We start from the raw sequence: 22,072 nt of genomic DNA, 5'->3' as shown, positions 1-22,072 counted from the left end.
CAAGTCTCAAGATGATTTACAACAGTGTAAATTAGTGGCTTCAGTTGGTTTAAAACATTCCACGAAAATAAATTTCCTTTTACAGCTGTAAACCAGTTTCAGTCAGTGGAGGGTTGAATATAACGCTATTATTGTGGAGGAGGAAGTTCAGCTTCTTGAAACTATTCCATCAATGCATTAGATCATCCCTGTTCTGCACCTCAACGTACTTACCCACCTTTGATCCACAATCCTTGATATCCTCACCTAACAAAAATCTATCGACCTCAGTCTTGACCTCAGTCAATTGATTTGGCCATCAATGACAGCAACCCAAACTTAGTCACGACTTCAATCGGAGTTATGCATTAAAGTTCACTTGTAAAAATAAAACTTTTATATTCCATGCGAGCAGGACGCCACTGGACCCTGCGATGCAACTTAAATGTTTCATCTGTACAACGGCAGACCTAGCTCTGGGAAAGTCCAAAAATGTATCATGCGATTAAATTTTTAAGGAGTAATTTTGCGCGCAGTGAAACAGACAGAGGGTGATCATATCTATAATGCAAGGGCAAACTTGCATTTATGCCGTGATTTTCATATCCTTAGGATGTTTTAACCTTCTTCAAACTCAACTGATTCCATCTGAGGTTCTGTAACGTAGGCGAAACAGCAGTTAATTTGTCCACAGTCTGGCTCTTCAAACATATGGCCAGGTAATCTGTTTTTAGCGGAGTTGGTTATTGGGCGGAATAAATGTTGGTCAGGTATTTGGGAGAACTCTCTATTCTTAGAATGGTGCCATAGCAATCTTCATATTCACCTGAGCCAGCAGATAGGACATCATAGAGCAAAGTTACCAAATTCCCAATCCCTCTATTTCAGTCAAGTGCTTCCAGCCCACCGGCCTCCATTTCTGACTGGGATTGCCACTAGTAGGAATACTAGAGCAGTGCTTCATTGCAAACTTACACAAATCAGGAATTGGGGTTTCACTGCTCAACTTCATTACCTTTTAGCAACTTTACAGATTCAGCAAAAAAAAAATACTTCCATGGTTTTTGGAGAAATTTCTTCTCCAGTCTATAATTACTCAGCGTTGACAGCCACGTGTTTATGTGAACATCACTGACTTGTGTCATCTTCACTTCTGTGGCTGGCCTGTTCCTCAGCTAACAGTTCAACAAAGCAATAAATATAACTTCAACAACATCATCATAACTTCAAATCGAATTTCCAATATCAATGCCAGCAGCCTTCAAACATGACTAAAGCTGATTCATAGTCAATTAACAGAATTCATATTAATGGCAGCTCTGATGTTGGAACCCTTTGGAATGGGATATGTTTTCCACCTTGTCCATCACCAGATGATGGCCTATCAAGAGCTGCTGCAGAATGCGTGAAGTGTAAGCCTAAATCAAAACAGGAGGCCTGGCTGGATCAACACTAACGGGGTGAAAACATGCTGGTTACATAAGAACATGAGGGAACAAGCAGGAGTAGGCCATTCATTGACTCAAGTTGCCTGAAGTTAGCATGACTGCTGGATGACATATGACAGGCATGTGTGTCACACCAATGACTTACTGAGAAACTAAAAACAAAATAAGGACAAAAAGCTGTTGAAGAAAGCCTTTTCCGAATCTGAAGCTTAGCTAAGAAAAACAGGGATATCGTTCCAACAATTGGTCATGTCGTGGGGAACAAGGGGTGCGTTTTTATTTTCTGCCTGTACTTCTGATGCGCTGAAGCAAGTCTTTATAGAGAGAAACAACCCTCCAGTAACTAGTAAAGTGTCATCCCAGAAGGAAAAAAACAGTAAACCTTGAAAATGACTCGTCCAAACTGGAGTTCCATTTTAAGGCATACAAGACCAGTCCCAGACCACTCATTTCCCTAGTTTTACTGAATTTTCCTTTTGGGGTGCAAGTAGCCAACAGGCTGTTTAACCCCAGAAAACATCACAGTCAAGAAAACTGCTTTACCGTGCTCATGGACAAAGGCGTAGAATTGCAGGAAACAATTCCCTAAACATTTGTAAAAATCTTGTCAGGTTAAGATGAGGAATATGAATTTTTCAGTCAGCAGTGGTCAGTTATGCATTGATCCTGATCATAGTTAATCCCGTTCCTATCGTCCTCTGTGCCACATTCATGGACTTTCCGGAAACTTACCAGGCAGCGACGGACAGCAGGAAACCTCATGGCTTTCTCTGTTCCCTACACTCGAGGTCAACTGTGCCCCGACTGCTGCTCGATCTGAAATTAATGCTCCCCTCCCCAACGATGAACCTCATTGCAGCATCCGCACTGATGTGAAAGGTAAACTGGAGAAACTAAAGGCTTCTTTAACAATATCAGTGACATTGAAAAAAAGCTGCAGCAGGAATTAGGGTATATAGACCTGCGGAACACTATATGGCATATTAACTGATGAGGGCACCCCTGACTTCATGTACTCACACGACTCGCAAAAAGCACCGTTACAGGAGTGTCCGTTTATTCAATTACATGGTGCACTAGTTGCAGTATTACTATTTTAAAAATATTTGCACATAAGAAAATACATTGCAGTGCGAGCGAGAATATGCAGTTTAGCTGCCCCCATGACCACGCAGATAGTCTCCCTGCGATGAACCTCATTGCAACATCGCATTGGTGTGAAAGATAAACTGAAGGAACTAAAGGCTTCTTTAACAATATTAAGTAAAAAAAAAGCTTTTAGTTTTCCAAGTCATGTAAAGAGTTGATGCTAGATATCTGCATTGTATGGTCGCCTTAATGTGCTCAAAAGATTTTTTCCCCATAACAATTCAATGGTGACTTAGCCACCAATAAGATCAGTTTCCCAAAAAGCTCCCCAGGGGAAAGTGGGGTTGCAGGGGAAGTGTTCAGTTAAGTAACAAGTTTGGATTGTGGGGGATCAGGAGTCAGGGGATTGGTGCACTTGGTGGGGGGGGAGCTAGTGTGGAGGAAGAAGGGCCCCAGGGTGATCAACTTGAAGCAATAATGTTACTCTAATATGAATATGAAACAGCCACAATGGCAATTTGGTAACTGTGCATCAAAATGTGTAAGTACAGTACATCATTCAACATAGCACTGAACTGTGTTTAAACATACATTCTGGACATGTTGGAACTCTCACATAAATAAGTGAATGCCTGGGCTAGTTACCAGATACACACATTCTAATTACATTGTCTCCAAATTCACTATACGTCCTCAACATATTTTGGAAGAATTTTACTATTTAAGAAGGGAATTGTCTGAGAATGCCCAAACCAGCCATGCACAATTTCTTCCTACAATACATTGGCATATAATTTTGTTGTAGGAGTGAATCTAAAGGCATCTGCTGTTGGTTAGACTTTCCCTTGCATATTTAGGTTTTTCATTTTTTGTGCCCGGCTGTTGAAAGTGCAAGTGTATAATGGTGTAGTGAAGGAACAGTGCGCCTCAGACCTCAGAGTGAACAGGAGAAGTAACTGTGCATCTCCTTAATCAATCAGATTGAAAGACTGAGAAATAAACCAAGGTATGACAGAGGAAGAAGTGTAAAATAGACTGGGTGAATTCAACATCAAATCAGGTACATAAAGAGAAATTTTTTTAAAAAGGAAAAGGAAGATTTGGATAAATATATATAGATATTTGTAGAAAGAGAACGAGACAGGGAGGAAAATCACTTTTTCTTAAAAAAACTGATATTTTTAAAATCTCCAACAATTAATAGCTAAAGGAAAGAGACTACACTTCTAACAATGATTTTTCTGTGCCAGAGCAGTGGATTGACAAGATTTACCAGGGTGAATTAAAAGGATACTTTGTGCTCTTAATGGCAAGACTTAACTTTCTGTGGCAAGTTTGTATCTAGCACACAAGTGCAGCAACTTGACAAAACTCAATGCAATGCCATGGTGAGGCAGACAGTGAAATGCCACTTTCTCAAAGCTGATGGGGGAGTGACATGTCTTGGGCAAAAGCTTTTAGGTGTTGTTAATTAGCCACATATTTGCCCCTCACCTGAAGCTGCTGCACCATTTGCGCTTAAATAACAGTGAGCTCTGGACACTGGGTGTAAATTTGTCAGCACTTCTGCGGGCTGCTCTCCAAGGTACTGAATATTAATCCAGCTGATCCTATGAAGAGTGCTGCAACAGAGTCAACACAGCAATGAAGCTGAAATTATCAACTACACGAGGTTTCTCCCTGTGTACAATTCAGTTCAAAAAATAAACTGAATAAATCCATGTGTTTAAAGAACAACATGTAGAAGTAGACATTATACAGCCAAATAAGATTCTTCCCCCAAGGGACTTTAAATATGGATCTTGGCGTTTCTATGGGAATAAAGATACTGACAACAACAAATGGAATACTGTAAAGCTCTTAGTCTTATTTTCACACAGTTACATTTAAAATTAATCGCGAAACAGAAACCTTACTTGTGACACTAACCCCAGCTGAATATTGTAATCTTTTGTACAATATTTTGAGAAAAGACTTGCTTTCTTGACATTGGACTAAGCTGACATAAAAGGCAGCTCCTGCTATGAATTCATGTTCATTGTACTTCAAACGACCAATACCTGCAGGTATGTTATTCTCCGCTGAACCAGATCTGTCAGATCCTTGGCCTCTTTCTCTCTCCATTTATCAGCCCCGTCTGTTTGGCTGAGGTAATATACATCAGTCATTATAGACCTAAATAATTGCAAGGAAACACAAGTGAGATTTAAAAGATTCAAAAGGTCTAGTTGCCATATCACAATCACAAGTGCCAATAACAGAGGACTGCTTAGCATAAAACATTAGAACGATCCCACCTTTATTTCTCTCTCTCTCTCTCTCTCTCTTTGGGACAAGTATTAATTTAGTTGAGACTAAAGGGAATGAAAGTCCATAGCAGATTATTCTGGAAGGTGCATACAATTTACTTGGGTAATCAAAATCGAGGGGACAAAATTCCATCAGCTTAAAGGCTCCCATGTCTGCTGTATAAACTCTTTCCTTTCTCATTTCATGGAGAGGATGGAGATGTTACATACAATGCTGCATAAAGTGTTGTGGTCTGAAGCTGGGGTTGGCATTAGGACAACAGAGAAGTTGCTGTACATCAACCTGTGAAAGTTCCTCAGTAGTCCATCAGATAAATGCATCTCACAGTGCTTTGTTTAGATCAGTGAAACCCTGGTGCTTAACTGTTCCAGTTGACCTGGGCTAGGGCATTAATGGAGTGCTCCGGAATCTTTCACAAGGTTGGAGGAGTGGCAGAGGAGAGGGGAAGGGGGAAAAAGTAGCGTCAGGATTTCTGTGTTTTATCATTAGCCAATGTTCAGTGAGGGCACAGTCAGGCTTGGTTATGACACCCTATTAACTTGGCCTTGGTAGACACATGATAAGTGGCCAGCCACTGTGGAACTATACACCAGCATAAATCTGTAACTTCAAGAAAGGAAGGGCAAAATGAAACCACATGGCTGACTGGGTGCACTTAATGTTATCACTGGACGTTTGTATCATTGTTTTATTTATTTGTTCATGGGATGTGGCGTCACTGGATAGGCCAACATTTATTGCCCATCCCTAATTGCCCTTCAGAAAGCGATGGTGATCTGCCTTCTTGAACCGTTGCAGGTCATGTGGTGTAGGTACACCCACAGTGCTGTTAGGGAGGGAGTTCCAAGATTTTAACCCAGTGGCAGTGAAGGAACGGAGCTATAATTCCAAGTCAGGATGGCGAGTGGCTCAGAGGCGAACTTGCAGGTGGCGGTGTTCCCATGCACCTGCTTTCCTTGTCCTTCTAGGTGGTAGAGGTCACGAGTCTGGAAGGCGCTGTCGAAGGAACTTTGCTGAGTTTCTGCAGTGCATCTTGTACTGTTGCTACTGTGCATTGGTGGTGGAGGGAGTGAATGTTTAAGGTGGTGGGTGGGGTGCCAGTCAAGCAGGTTGCTTTGTGCTGGATGCTTTGTCCAGGCAAAATGCAGAATTCTGAATGCATAATATATTAAAAGTATGTTATTATAAGAAAACTTCAAATGGAGATTTAACAGTCATGCAGTCTTTCATCATTTGCACAGACTGAATTGGTTAACTGTATAAGTAAAAACATGCAATTTTAAATTATTCAATTTACATCCCTTTGCCAAGTTCAATTATACCATTTCATACCACCTCACTCCCAATTTCTTCTCGCACCCTATCTCACTAGCAGTTCTTTAAAATCTTTATACTCTGTTTTCACATGTTGACATCCCATCCCCCCCACCCTGTACAAGCAGGCGGGTAAAGTGCTGCCACAGGGCATTCGATCCAGCTGTAGGCAAAGATGGAAAAGGGTCCAGTGATTATTACCTTCCGATTCCACCCCCCCAGCACCTCCCAAAAAGGACTAACGGGACCTAGCAGACATGCCGGGCAGTATCCAATACCCCAACACTCAATATTAAACGGTTCTTTTCATTTTCATTCCCACTTAGACGGTTTGAGAATAAAAATGGCATAAAATATGAACAAGGCAAAGACAGAAAAAAAGCATGACTGTGCACAGCAAGTGTACAATTTCAGATGGGCAGATTGATGATAGCCAAATGTCATCTTTCAATGTTCTCAGCCCTTCAGCCAACCTGGCTTTCCTCAATTACAGCCTCATGCTTGACTGAACATTACTGCTGTTGAGTAATGGCTCAATATGAAGTGCACATCTCCTTGGATACCTCAGGGTGTTATTCGAAGTGCAGATGCAGATGTCGGGGTTGGGAAGCTTGAAGTAGTAACTGCTGTGTCACAGCAGGACACGGGCAGCCGGGTGAAATAGTGTCACATTTTAATTTGACGGAAACCAGATTCAAGGAGGCGGCATTAATCATTCTAAGGGTTTCCATGACGAAAGATGTTCAGTTTGTCAACTTCATGTACGACTGTGGCACTCAAAGCCACATTTGTGAAAGCTCAGAGTGTCGGAGCTTGGGAAATGGCTGTGTGAGAGTGTCCTGAACTTTTAAAGCCTCCGTCAAACCGGAGGACTTTTGGCACTTAGCATTGAGTTGGTCATCAGCTGAGGAGCAACAGGGAAAGATGCCTACAGAACCTGAGGTAGATGTAACTTCCAGTCAGGGAAAATCCCTCATGCCCACATGTCCGTCCTTGGCCTGCTGCAATGTTCCAGTGAAGCCCAACATAAACTGGAGGAACAGCACCTCATCTTCCCATTAGGCACTTTACAGCCTTCTGGATTTAACATTGAGTTCAACAACTTCAGACCATGAACTCTCTCCACCATCTTTACCACTTTTTAAATCCAATTTTAAATTATTTATTTATTCATTTTATTTTAATTTTATTTATCCCCCCCCCAACCCCCCACACCACCTCACAGGGCCATCTGTCACTTGTTTCTATGTTGTGCTTTCGAAGAGCACTGACCCTTGTTCTGCTTTTAACACATTCTTCAATCTTACCTTTATGCCACTATCAGCACCTTCTTTAGTCTTTTTCATCACCATTAACACTTCCTCTGTCTTATGTCCATGACATCTTTGTCAATCTCTCCTGGGGTGCCGCCTATTTTACTCCACCCCCCTCTTAAACATATAATATCCATCACATTTATACTTCTCTTTAGCTCTGAAGAAGAGCCTTATGGACTCGAAATGTTAACTCTGTTTCTCTCTCCACAGATGCTGCCAGACCTGCTGAGCTTTTCTAGCAGTTTCTGTTTTTATTTCAGGGAAAACCCCAGCCTTTGCTGTGGACTCACACCAATTCTTCTCTCAGCTGTTGAGAGAGATAAACTCGGCCTCACTTTTGCACCAGTAGTGTTTTGCCTTATGAGTTATTGTGGGTTTTTAACCGTTTGTTGATTTAAAAGCTGTGTTGGACCATCCCAGTGGGTATCTGCAAGAAAGATACCTGCTCTCCCTTAGGAAAGACAAACCAGCCAGGCTTCCTGTTCCTCCTCACTATCCTGCAATCCCTGTGGTTTTCCGATAAAGACTGGACTTGGCCATGAAGCCTGCTGCCACTTCATTATCAAATCTCACATGTAAATACTGATTAGTTAAGCTGGGTACTGTGGATCCATACCTTCACAAAAAAAAATCAGTGCCTCCAGGAGAAGAATGGATAAGAAAAATCGGCGAGGAGATAAACACCAAAAAAACAACTGATTTACAAAAGCTCATTTTCTTGACCAGTTCCAACTTGGAAAACTGATGTTGCCAGAAAACAAAGGCCACTCTACCTTTCAGAACTTAAACCTTTGCAAAGCATTGATCGCCACGCAGCTTCTTCACACCAAGAAGGTGTTCCGACTTTCTCTGCAGTTTAATAATAACCTCCACTATAGATTCTTTTTGTATAATGAAGAAGTACACTTAGAAGGCTTGAATCATCATTACAGCTGGCTTTCAGTCCCTAGTCAAAAGTAAGGAGTCATCAGGCAAGGTGAGAAAGCAATGTCAGGAGCTGTACAAAGGACGGTGAAATCTCGAGCAGCTTTCAGAAGCAGCGGTGGAGTCGGGACAGTGCTGAAGTGCTATTCCATGAGCTGAAAGGGTCTTATAATGGCCTTTGAACAGCTTCCATGCAACACAAAAAAATTTAAAAAAACAGGAGCTATTAGCGTTGCTGTGTTGTTGAGGAGCGAGTGGGCCTTACCTCTGCTGGTGGCCAAGGTTCTCGAGCAACGCGTCCGCATGCCTTTGTGCCTCCTCACCCTCCAGGTGTTTCACTTTCTTGACTTCGCTCTGTACGAAGAACCACAGCTCCTTCACTCCATTCTCAATCTTACGTCGCAGCTCCTCATGTTCTTTCCCAGGACCTACTGCAACACAGGGGAAAAGCTCAGAGTGAGCGTTTTCGGATCACTTCGTTTCACTGACAGTACGTGCTCTCCCGCCGCGGGAATTGGCGTGTTTCCTGGGAATGCATCAGTAATGCGGCGGGTTTGGGGGGGGGTGACACGGCGTGAAAACCCGCCATCGCGGCCGGCAGATAAAACGTCATTTTACCCATTCGCTACTGTACTCAGTGCAAACCTGGGACAATTACGCCCGCTGAATTTTTAAGCTGAAGTCAGTATGACAGGCGTTCAAGGAAATCTTCTACAAGCAACGCAGTCGAATAATGGACACAAGGTATGACGCCAAACGTTAGCAATTAGAACCAGCCCTCCAGTCAATGCCAAAACGACTTCTAATCGCTGTCACACACCATAACTACTGCATGCACTGTGTATCTACATCTTTATTTAATGTTGTCAGGCTGCTCATCTCCTACCATGATAGAAACAGGGAGCTTGTTAGGGAGCCATAGGGTTCAATACTGACCTAGCAAGCACACCTTAGCTCAGGATGCTTAAGTAACAAAGCTCCTGGCCCCTGTTCGGCTAAGAGTATTTCTGGTGGACTGGTATCTTTGCAGTTTTGTTAACTGATGTTGTCTGGTTTTCCAATGCAATCAACATATTATTTAACAATGCCAGTGTACTGTGTTGGTCATTCAACAACAGTTTACTTCAAGAGTTGAAAAGGGAATATAACAGATAATAACAGCTACTTCATGGACAGTGAGAAGGGGACACACCAACAAATTTCCACATCAGGCAAAGGTTGTGAATTGTACCAATTGGAGTGAAGTACATACAGGTGGAGGGCATTGGTTGGATGGCTACTTGAGCACATATAAAGAGACACCTTTCAGGTCACAGGCCAAGGAGGGGGATTTAGACCTGACTGTCTGCCCCTACTCCACGGCTACATTCACACCAGGGTGTCCCTGGAGAGGGAGCACGCGGTGTCCGCCGGAACGCTTGAAGCCTACCATGACCAGTGTGTGCTGGAGTGTATCATCCGCCCCGTGAATGATATTTTAATTTAATTAGCTAAGTTTCCTTTGAAAGTTTGATTATTTTATCGATACAATGCCCCTTTAAGGGACCAGCACCTTTGTTAATTAGTTTATTTGATTGGTTTATTGGCTTCAAAAAGAGTATAGAGAGACATTAACTGACATAAGTGTTGAGTGGAGTCAGGAGGTATATGCCTGCAATGTTTAATTCTGTGAATAAATCTATCCCAATTAGAAACTGGCTTCAGATTCTTCCTTCACCAACTGGTGATCAGGAGAATAATGAAGGTTTCCTGACAATCGACTCATTTTTCACACTTTGCAGAGCCACTTGAACAGGGTAAATCACTTACCATTGCCTGGTTGTTTCTTATAGATTTCTATCTGCTCTTTGGCCTTTATCAGTTGTTCTTCTAATGCACGCACTCTTCCAGCAGCAGCAGGTCCCTGGTCAATGGGGCCTTCAGGAATCCTGAATGGAGAAAGGTTAGGTCAATCAAACCAGCAGTGCCTGCACATCAAAGTATTGGAACAGACGCCAGTAATCGAGGTTTGTTGTTATTGGGCTGGAATCTTAGTAAGTTATTTTCCTAAGCTGCATCTGAACAGCTAATAGACATACACTTAACTTTCTTTCAGGCTTGGGAAAAACAAACGCTGTGCATAGGGAGGAGAAGCAGCAAATGTTAGAGATATCTGGTCAGGGTGCAGAAGCTGGGGGTGGCTTTCTGCCATCCGGATTTCACAGTGGCTTAAACATTTGGAACTCCCTCAAGATACCAGTGGAACATTTTAAGCCAAACTCCTGGTACAAAACTAGTCTTCATAACCCAAATCACCAACGATCCATATTCTAATAGTCATTTAGCAGTGCAGAACTTAAGTATTGTTGAGAAAAGAGACATGTCGAAGCTTTTCGTCTTGCACTCATCAGGACACTTGAGCGCAAGACAAAATGCTTCACCTTGTCTCTTTTATCAGCAATACTCAAGACCCATATCCGATTTATTTAAATAACCTGGAAATAAACAATGCAATGATCTTTAAGTGAATTCAAGTTGATTTTCTGCTTTTTTGTCTCTTTCTTTCTTTCATGATGCCACTATATGGGATTGTGCAGCCTCTCACACGATTAGCACGGGGTGGGTCCACTCAGGAAAAGTAAACTAAAAAAACAACACACCTTAAAAATACATTTCAAATGATATGAAACATCTGTGTTATGAATCCCCAGACTAACTGAACATCCCCTGCACCAACATAAAGGCTGAAAAGAGAAGAGAGCCATTAATAAAGACCAGTTAAATGGACCGGGAGGGGAAGGAAACGTATCACCAAACTTTCACTTGTTCCTAAAGTGCGAGTGCATTCGTGTTTCACACTCTGGAGACTGAGTGACACAGGGTAATGACCTACCAGAGGCAGGGGTAACCTCCAGTTTGTTATGAGTTGGGTAACCATGTGATTTACTGTACTCGTTGCCGCATTCTGCTCAATGGGAGTTGGTCAGCTTGGGGAAAGAATGAGGGGACTGCAGATTAAACCAGATATTGAAGAAAAATAATTGAAATGTCTTCGCTAATCAGTATGATGTATTAAAAAGGTCACTGTCACTGTTTACATTCAGTTTCAATTTTGTCACGTAAACATGGAATGTGAGGATGTAATATTTATCACAAAACACTGTAAAAATATAATGACTTAGATTTAAGTCAAATCATGTGTTGCATTAATTGTGATTGTTGCATTTGCTCTCACTCCAGAAAATAGTCTTGAAGCTGCACTTGCTGAATTGTTTACTAATTTTTTTTCCAGAAAAGTGAATCACCTGCAAGAACTTTGGACTTATAGTAGGTTTTGTTCAATATTCTTAATCTGCCCTTTCTTTTGTATGTGTTCACCAAGGTGAGGAATATCAGCGCTGGGGACTACAACTCTCTCATTCCAGGCACCCAGTATGACCATTAAGCAGTCCCAGGGCAGGTGTAACACAGCCAAATGCAGAAGTACACACTATCTACTTTGCACCAACAATGGGTCTTAGCTCCACCTCAGAAAAGCATATCTTGCACTACTTTCTCCATTTCCCACACCAACTCTCCTGTGACTTCTCTGAGTGAGATTGTGCTTTTGGGGTGAACTGGACATAATTTCGTGTCTAGGCTCAAACCCACAAAGGAAATGAGGCTGCCCAAGCCCATTTTGTATAGGACTCTGACAGCCGGCAGACAGGGGAGATTTTATCCTACGTTAATGTAAGCTCGAGGTACAGTATCTCATCTTTCGGTTAGGCACTTCACCAACTCCTGCATTCAAAATGGAGTTCAACAAGTTTTGCCCATAATCTCTGCCCCCATTTTGTTTCTTTTTTCTTTGCAGGTTCTGGTTTACTTTTTGTTTTTCTGTTTTTGTTTCGGATGGCAGCTGTTCATCATTCTTCCGTTCACACCTCCTCTAGACACAGCTTTTTGTCCCAGTGCCACTCCCTTTTCCCATGCACTACCAACTCTTATCAATTAATCTCTCCTGTCTTCCATACCATGACTGACCTTCCCTTTTTGTTCTTATCCCACTCTCTCCCCTTTCACTTGCTTAAAACCTATTACGTTTTTAAGTTTTCCCAGTTCTGCTACAAGGTCACAGACCTGAAATGTTGACTCTGTTTCTCTCTCCACAATGCTGCCCGACCTGCTGGTTGCGTTTTCTGTTTTTATTTCGGACATCCAACAGCTGCAATATTTTTGCTTTTATATGAGGTTTTAACCTAATTGGTTTGGATTTGAACCTAGTTTTAGCGGTGAAAGGGAGGTGAGTAATACATAGCACTATCCAGCTCCTTTCTCTCTGTGTTCCCCTCAGGTAGAGTGCTCTTACTTTTCTGTGTTTGTGCTAATGGTTGGAGTTTATAGCTGGTGGGCTTTACACAACCACATGCTAAGGTGATACTTAAAAATGGCTTAGCCAGGAAATACAACTCCAACGTACATGGATTGTGAAAAGGAAGCAGCAAGTGGCCCCAAGTAACAAACACACAATCTGTCTGAGAGCAAGAAACAAATCTTTGAAACATTTTTCATCACCCCACGAAATAAGTGGTTCTAGCTCTAGTGACGTTCTACTGAGGATAAAAGAAACCTAGCTACTCAAAGTGCAAATGTAACAGCTATCGGCTACAAACGGGCAGCAAACAATCTGACCAAATAAATATCACCTTCCTTGCACCGACATCTGCAACTTTCCTGTGTTTTTGCGATGTTAGTGATGATGGTAAGAATGAAATCGCATCCCACAGTGTGATGGACTCATCGATCTCACTCCTGCTGCCACTTTCACTGCTGCCATCAATTTGCAGCAGCCATTTACAAAATAAAACATGGAATGAGAAATAGTCACTTCTTTCACACACTGATAAACCACAGCTGAAGGACAAAGGGACAAGGTACAAACTGGTAAAAAAAAACAATGCAATTCCAGAATTGCGCTGTCTCACAGAGTTTTTTAAAAATTCATTCATGGGATGTGGGCATCACTGGCTGGGTCAGCATTTATTGCCAATCCCCAATTGCCCTTGAGAAAGCGGTGGTGAGCTGCTTTCTTGAACCGCTGCAGTCCATGTGGTGTAGCTACACCCACAGTGCTGTTAGAGCGGGATTTCCAGGATTTTGACTCAGTAACAGTGATATATTTCCAAGTCAGGATGGTGTGTGGCTGGGAGGAGAACTTCCAGCTGGTGGTGCTCCCATGCATCTGCTGCCCTCATCCTAGATGGTAGCAGCCGTGGGTTTGGAAGGTGCTGCTGAAGGAGCCTTGGTGGATTCCTGCAGTGCATCTTGTAGATGTTACACACTGCTGCTACTGTGCATCGGTGGTGGAGGGAGTGAATGCTTGTGGATGGGGTGCCAATCAAGTGGCCTGCTTTGTCCTGGATGGTGTCAAGCTTCTTGAGTGTTGTGATTACAGTTGGAATGTTCTTCCAGATACGGGTAGTGGAGGCAAAAATTGTGAAGACTTTCAAGAGACTGTTACACGCTGCTGATGGTGGAAAACCATAGGTTCCTGAAAGAATATAAGAATTGGGATTTGGAGTAGGTCATTGGCTCTTCGAGCCTGCTCCACCATCCAACAAGAACACGGTTGATCTTCTACCTCAACTCCATCTTCCCACATTTCCCTTAGTTCTCAAAACCCTATCGATCTCTGTCTTGAACATATTCAATGACTGAACATCCACAGCTCCCTGGGAGAGGATAATTCCAGAGATTCACAATCCTTTGAGTGAGGAAATTTCTCTTCAGCACAATCCTAAATGCCTGACCCTTTGCTTTTAAACTGTGACCCTGTGTTGCAGATTTCTCAGCCAGGGGAAACATTTTATCAACCTTGTCAAGCTCCTTAAGAATTTTATATATTTCAATTACATCACATCTCATTCTTTGAAACTTCAGGGAATATAGGCCCTGTCTACTCAATCTCTCTTCACCGGACAATTTCCTCATGTCAGGAACCAGTCTTGTGAATCTTCACTGCACTCCCTCTGGGAAAAGTATGTCCTTCCTTGGGCAAAGAGGCCAAATCTGCACATGGGGCTCCAGAAGTGACCTCACCAACACCTTATATAATTGTATTCAGGCTGCTTTGCTCTTGTACTCTAATTGCTCTGTAGCAAAAGCTAAATTACCATTTGTCGTCCTAATTGCTTGCTGTACTTGCATGTTAACTTTCTGCGATTTGCGTGCAGGGACAGCCAGGTCCCTCTGAATGCAACCATTCCCCAGTCTCTCACCATTCAAAGAGTATTCTGCATTTGTATTTTTCCTACAAAAGTGGATAACTTCATCATACTGTATTCTATCTACCACGTTCTTGCCCACTCGCCTAATCTATGTCCGTCTGCAGCCTCTTTAAAAGGATAAGCTAAATGGATCAGAATGTCTCCCTCACCAGTGTTCATCTTTGCAGCCCTGTCCAAATGAGCTCATTTATGGGTTCTGTGATATCTATTTGATCTTCTGTGTTAAGGTAGTCAAAGATAAATTTGCAGTATCAAACCTTTAACACCCACAATTCAACAAGCAGCAGTTGTTTCCTCCATGTGTACCTAACAATACTTTCAACACCATTTCTTGATACTTCACCAAGTTGATGTTGAGACGGTTAATTAACATAACATTGCTACAAGTCTTTTCTGCTTATCCATACTTTGGGTGAATAGAAAGAATCTTAATCTCCAGACTGCCCTGCAGTTTATCAGTCTGACACCATTCCTTCATACTTCAACAACCCTCACTGAGCGACCTGCGGGGGGGTGGCCGTGGTCCAGGCGGACACCAAGGCTAGAGTGAGCATGAGGACAATCTGGCAAACTGCTGACAGGAAACCGAGTAAAACAAATGATACCAAGATTTTGCTGTTAGAGAGTTGGCAATACCTCTGCTTTGCTGGATTACCAGCACTGCCCACACATGCTGTGAAACAGTGGCCCCCCCAGTCCCTCCCATAAATATCTCAGATCATCAGCATTAGAACAACTGCAGAGAACATTAGCTTTGAACAAAAAAAGACGAAATGCATAAAAACTGAAGAGGACAGAAATGAAACAACAGGATAACAAAAGCCAGGTTGAACATACTTCTGCAGTTTTTGATGCCATTTTACAAGCTTTTATTTTTACACTTTAGCTTTTACTATCAATTTGACTGCGTGCAGTTAATCTGTCAATACTCTAGGCTATAATCCTCTTCAATTTCTGATCCCTTTTAGACAGCTTATGCTATCAGACTAATATGTAGCAAGTCCTCTGAAATATCAGTCTTGGTCTACAAGCTAATAACATTGGTTAATAAAATGGAAATGAATTGGATCAGGTCATATATTTCTACTCATCTTTGGAATCTGCAAACCTGCCAGACGTATTAAACCATTGAAGTGTCTTATTACACAGAGGTTGTTGCCTGCACAAGATTTTTCCCAATATCTTTCTTTTACAAACCATGTTCACTGAAATGAATCAAAGAAAGAATCCAATTTATATGAAAGCTGGGTGCCGTTTACAGCTCCCCTAGGGCACTTCTTTTATTCATTCGTGGGTTTGGCATCGCTGGCAAGGCCAGCATTTATTGCTTATCCCACATTGCCCTCAGGAAGGTGGTGCTGAGCTGCCCTCCTGAGCTGCTGCAGTCCACATGGGGAAGGTAGAGTGCAATTGGGAAGGGAGTTCCAGGATTTTGACCCAGCGACAGTAAAGGAACAGCGATATAGTTCCAAGTCAGGATGATGCGCAGCTTAGAGAGGAGCTTGCAGGCGGTAGCATTCAAATGTTACTGCTGCCTTTGTTATTCTATATGGTAGAGGTCACAGGCTTGGAAGGTGCTGTCAAAGCGGCCTAGGTGAGTGGCTGCAGCGCAACTTGTAGATGGTAAAAAGCGATGCCAGGTTGTGATGGTGATAGAGGGAAAGCGTGTTTAAAGCGGAGGATGGGGTGCTAATCAAGCTGGCTCCTTGAGTCTTGTGGGAGGCTGACTCATCCAGGCAAGTGGAGAGTATTCCATCACACTCTTTACTTGTGCCTTGTAGATGGTGGACAGGCTTTGGGGGGAGTCAGGAGGTGAGTTACTCACCACAGAATTCCTAGCCTCTGACCTGCTCTTGTAGCCACCGTATTTATGTGGCTGGTTCAGTTCAGTTTCTGGTCAATGGTAACTCCCAGGATGTTGATGGTGGGGGGATCAGCACTGGGAATACCATTGAATGTCAAATGGAGATGGCTAGACTCTTCCTTGTTGGAGATGGTCATTGCCTGGTGTGAATGTTATTTGCCATTGATCAGCCCAAGCCTGAATGTTGTCCAGCTCGTGAAGCACATGGACATGACTGCTTCATTATCTGAGAAGTTGTGAATAAAAATGAACATTGTGCACTCATCAATGAACATCCCCACTTCTGACCGTATGAAGTTGGGAGGTTATGCTTCAGTTGTACAGGGCACCAGTGAGACCACATCTGGAGTACTGTGTACAGTACTGGTCACCTTATTTAAGCAAGGATGTAAATGCGTTGGAAGTAGTTCAGAGAAGGCTTACCAGACTAATACCTGGAATGGGTGAGTTGTCTTATGAGGAAAGGTTGGACAGGCGAGGTGTGTACCTGTTGGAATTTAGAAGAGTAAGAGACGATTTGATGGAAACATATAAGATTCTGAGGGGTCTTGAAAGGGTGGACGTGGAAAGGATGTTTCCTCTTGTGGAAAAATCTAGAACTAGGGGTCACTGTTTAAAAATAAGGGGTTGCCCATTTTAAAACAGAGATGAAGCAAAATCTTTTCTCTCAGAGGGTCGTGAGTCTTTGGAACTCTCTTCCTGAAAAGGCGGTGGAAGCAGAGTCTTTGAATATTTTTAAGGCAGGGGTGGATAGATCTTGGTAAGCAAGGGGGTGATAGGTTATTGGCGGTAGGTGGGATGCAGATTTCAGGTTACTATCAGATCAGCCATGATCTTATTAAATGGTGGAGCAGGTTCGGGGGGGCTGAATGGCCTACTCCTTCCCCTTGTTTGTATGTTCATTTGGTGAAAGGAAGATCTTGATGAAACATCTGAAGATGGTTAGGCTGAGGACACTACCCTGAGGAACTCCTGCAGTGATGTCCTGGGACTGAGATGTTTGATCTCCAATAATTACATGGTACGTCTCAAATCCACAGATGCTGCCTGGCCTACTAAGTATTTCCAGCATTTTATGTCTCCATTTCGGATCTCCAGCATCCATAGTACTGGTTTATCTTTTTGACCCACGTTCAGTCCATTGTGCCTTACACCATGATTACTTTTGTCACTTAATCACTGCGCTTAGTCACCTTATCACAAAACTTTCCTTTTGCTTCTTTTTTTCCCTCTCCCCCAGCTCTTTCCTGCCTCTGTACTTGCAGAAAATGATTAAAACCCTGATTTCTTCCAGGATGGAAGGTGATTGACCTGAAATGTTATTTTTGTTCCTCCTTCCACATGTCACCTGCCCTGCTGAATATTTCCAACAATTTCTCTTTTTATTTCAGATTTCCGGCCAGTGCTATTGTACTGTGCTATGGTGTAATGGCTCTCCTGACATTTTCAGGCAATCGTATTCCATAGTCCCATTCATTTTTCAATGAAAACCAGACCAGTGGTTTTGGTTACAATGGTGAACTGGTCTTGAAGCTACTTTTACAACTGTTTACAACCAGAAATTAATCTCATTGCCAGTGCTAATACCACAGCCCCTTCCTGCCAACAGAAAATGGTACCTTGGGGGAGAGAAAGTCAATGTAAAATCCTTGTTTTTAAGAGTGTTATCATGGTATCAAAAAACCCTTCCCTTGAATAAAAGATGCAGGTTTTCCCCCCGATCCGCCTCTGCTGATTTCAGAATCTTAGCCATTCTGCAAGAAGGCTGCTCTGTAAGATTAGGCAGCGTTAAGTATAACTGCTTAGTTATCAGCAAGGGAGGAAATTCAGACAAGGAGCCATATTGAGTGACTCTTCCTCCCCATTCGTCACCATAGAGCAGCATTGGCTAGCTTCCCCTTCACTGGCGTGTGACTGTGGAATGGGGATTAAGGTCTGGAGAAAAAGCATGACAAACATAGCAAACGAAGAGTTTAAAGTTATGCTTGTCCATCTCACGTGGAATTGAATACTGGACATCAAAAGCGAGGGTAGCCTTCAGGTGAGGCAGGGTTGGTGGGCTAAGGCGTGGAGATGTAGCTTTCGAGCCATATGTCCGATCCTCCTTGATGATAAGGGAGGAAAGGAGGGCAAGGGGTTGAAGATGGGTGGGGGAGTGGAGATGCAATGGTTGTTTGGGGGGGGGGGGGGGGGGGGGGGGGGCGGGGAAGAGGGCAACAGAAGGAAGGGGTAAAGGAAGAGAAGAGAGAAGAGGAGAAGGGAAAGGAGGGTGAGAAAGCAAGGAGGCATGCAGCTGAATAGAGTCATGTGGGACCTGGAAATTTGTGTCAGCAAATTGGTAGGGTGAGGATATTAGGGTCATTCTTTCCTCAATAGGAGGGGTGAGGGTGGGGGTGATGGTGGTGGCAATGCCAACTTCTTGCCTTAGCAGGAATCGCGGAGCTCTGGGATCCAATGTTCGCCTCTTGTTTTCGCTGTTGACTTTCTGAACATGGTGCTCGTTTTGGGCATTCGTCTACCTCGTGACATTTTGTGATCACAATTTCTTGGACCACCTGTTCATTTTGTGTGGGGGAGCATTTTAGCTGAAGAGTTTTGTTGTCTCAGTTTGTTTTCAGCATTATTCTTTTTCTTGCTATGTGGTACCACAACGTAGCTTGTGTCACAGTTCCACCTCCGGGTGCAAATTCTTCAGAACGTTGCTACGTGGGCAGTGTTTTAATTTATGTAATATAATATATCCATGCACATGTACAAACCATTTCAGCCATATGGTTGTGATTCTGAATTCTTCAGCAATCAAGCCTAGCAAACTTTGTTCACCAACACTCCTGTGAAGAGTCTTGAGGTATTTTACTACTTTAAAGGTGCTATATAAATGCAAGTTGTTCTTCTTCTTGGTGTTTTTGAAGCTCTGGTTAGACAACCTTAAAACGATTTATCACCGAGTGAATCCTCACAAGGAAACACATAAATGGAATTAATGCCATAACATTTACTGGAAATAATTAATTATCCAATAACTATTCTGTGTGAAGCCCAGAAACTGGGATAATGAAACAAAATGAGGCATACAGTTTAGTTGAAGCCTTGCTAATGAATTTAAATATTGGTTGTGTGAAATTGGAGGTTAGGAGAAAAGGAGCATTTTCAATAGACTCAATCTTTACCACATAATTCAATGCACTATTCCTCAGTTGAGTATTGTCCTCGATTAACTTCTTCACCCCCAGGTGAAGACAACATGACTTGCACCTCCAGAGTTTTAGCTGATACTGTAATTGAATTTTGATTCAATACCTTCTAACGATTTAACCTGATCCTTTCAAGGGTGTGTGCATTATGCTAATTATTATCATCAGTTTAGTGTGAGCACAGGCTAAGCAACTGGGCAAAATTGACAGGGTAGGTTTCACCGTTCCCCTGGTCCACAAACTGTCACAATTAAGGGCAGCTTTTGTATCCATCTGCATCCAGTACAATGGTTACACGTGCATCATTCTACAGCCTCTCCGACCTCTTCTTTCCGGAGAGTCGCACATTTATGTATAGATATTCAATGAGAGAGTATAAACTCTGATCAGTGTTCTCTGAACTTGCCCGATCAGAATTTCTGCCTTGGCATCAGATGTCGCCAAAACATGTGCTTTTCAGTGGAAACATTGCAAACTCCTGTTAAAAGTGGGGCTGGTAGTCAATGAAAAATAAGGGAAAGCAGCAAGAGAAAGCTAAAACCAAATGAGGGGGCACAATCAGAACTGAAACAATAACTGGGCTTTCAATCTCAAAAACAACCTTCACTTTCAAAGAAAAAGGGCCATAACTATAATGGATACACAACATCTGTGCTGCCACTTTGGCAGTCAAACTAAATCTACATTGGCTAATTTCTGTTCTCTTAAAAGGTCTAAAGAAATCTGTGTTTGCAAGTAATGTGCCTGCATTTGATGAAAGAAGTGTGATAAGCATCCTTCTACCATTTAAATAAAGCATGAAAGTATAACTGTTGGAATGAGAAGTCAGAGTTACCTCATTAGTTACATTCATGAATTATACACTGGATGTCTTTCCTTAACTTGGAACTAGTTTACTTAATCTGAAAATCAAGTATTGCGGTCTGAACAGTCATTAGAGCTTATCCACTTCAAATTCTAAGTGTACTCTGATCCATTTAATGATAACTAATCTCATACCAGTGCACTCTTGCTTGTAATTCTATCAGTCTTCTAATCAAATGCTATTAGTCTAAGAGGAAACATTAGCCTCCAGCGGTCATTTCCCCCTTGATTTGAAAATGTTAAGTATGTTAGCACACTGGCACCTCCACATGATTTCTACTTCGGAAGATCACAATTCAAATTCAGACCAGGGGCAGAAAAACAAACGTCTGACACACATATCTACAGGTGAAGCTAGAGAGATCAAGACCTCTTGGAAATAGAATAGCTCATGCTCCAAGGCAGGCAGGCCGTGAGGACTAGATTCTGGCTTCGATACCAGATAAGTGGAAATCTTCAAGTACTCCTCAAATTAAAGGTCAAGAACAAGAACAGCTCTATCAGTTGCCCTCTAATTCTCCATGTATGAACCTACACAACAGCTTCTTCAATCTTAGTCAAGCCTTGTTCTATCCTCTCCCAATGTGTATACACATGCGCACACACACACACACACACACACACACACACACACACACAAACACACACGTATGCACGTGCGCACACGCACAAGGGGAGATGGTGGCATAGTGGTAATGTCACTGGGCTAGTAATCTAGAGGCCCAGGCTAATGGTCCGGGGATATGGGCTCAAATCCCGTGGCAGCTGGTGGAACTTAAATGCAGTTAATTAAAAAAAAATCTGGAATTAAAAAAGATGGTCTAATGGTGACCACAAAACTGTTGTTGACTGTTGTAAAAACTCAACTGGTTCACTAATGTCTTGTAGGGAACTGAAATCTGCTGTCCTTACCTGGTGTGGCCTACATGTGACTCCAGATCCACAGCAATGTGGTTGACTCTTAGCTGCCCTCTGAAATGGCCTGACAAGCCACTCAGTTGTATCAAAGCGCTACGAAGTGTGAAAGGAATGAAACCAGACCGATCTGGTATCGTGGCTGTTCTTACAACACATGGACTGCAGTGGTTCAAGGCGGCGGCTCTCACCACCTTCTTCTCAAGGGCAATTAGGGTTGGGCAATAATTGCTGGACTAGCCAGCAATGCCCACATCCCATGAACAAATAAAAACACACACATACACACACTTCAAGAATTGATTAATGATCGGAAGCAGGAATCTAGTCGGATTTTGCTCTCCCAAAGCTAAGGCCAAGAGTATAGCAATGATTATCATACCAGCTGCAATCGATTCATCAGGAACCAAAAATTTAAAATTTACACCTTGGTTAAAATTACACTTTGCACATCAGATGTCCAAGTTTCAATTATCATTTCAAACATGATACAAGTTCAAAGGTATCCCAAAGCAGTCCACATTTTTATAGCACATTTACAAGAACTCATCCCAGTGGATCCCATTCTTTCCTTATATTATTTTTGACACAAATGTCTAGCAAATGC

The 22,072-nt window shown here is 42.5% G+C and overlaps 1 protein-coding gene across 10 annotated transcripts in view; it reads right to left on the bottom strand.

Annotated features, from left to right (window-relative positions):
* Positions 1-22,072, bottom strand: part of LOC144693363 (alpha-(1,6)-fucosyltransferase) — a 726,743-nt gene that overhangs the window by 122,994 nt on the left and 581,677 nt on the right. For 9 of the 10 annotated variants that reach the window (XM_078563197.1, XM_078563195.1, XM_078563200.1 and 6 more), the window contains 3 exons: positions 10,190-10,308; positions 8,646-8,811; positions 4,577-4,691 (listed from right to left, as the gene is read on the bottom strand). In XM_078563197.1, coding sequence (XP_078419323.1) covers positions 4,577-4,691; positions 8,646-8,811; positions 10,190-10,308 — 400 coding nt within the window. The remainder of the gene's footprint in view (positions 1-4,576; positions 4,692-8,645; positions 8,812-10,189; positions 10,309-22,072) is intronic. The other variant, XM_078563204.1, reaches the window with a different exon arrangement.

This window comes from Cetorhinus maximus, chromosome 18 (genome assembly GCF_964194155.1).
Source record: "Cetorhinus maximus chromosome 18, sCetMax3.hap1.1, whole genome shotgun sequence".
In the NCBI taxonomy this organism is placed as follows: Eukaryota; Metazoa; Chordata; class Chondrichthyes; order Lamniformes; family Cetorhinidae; genus Cetorhinus; species Cetorhinus maximus.
This window is presented reverse-complemented; position numbering and strand designations above follow the sequence as displayed.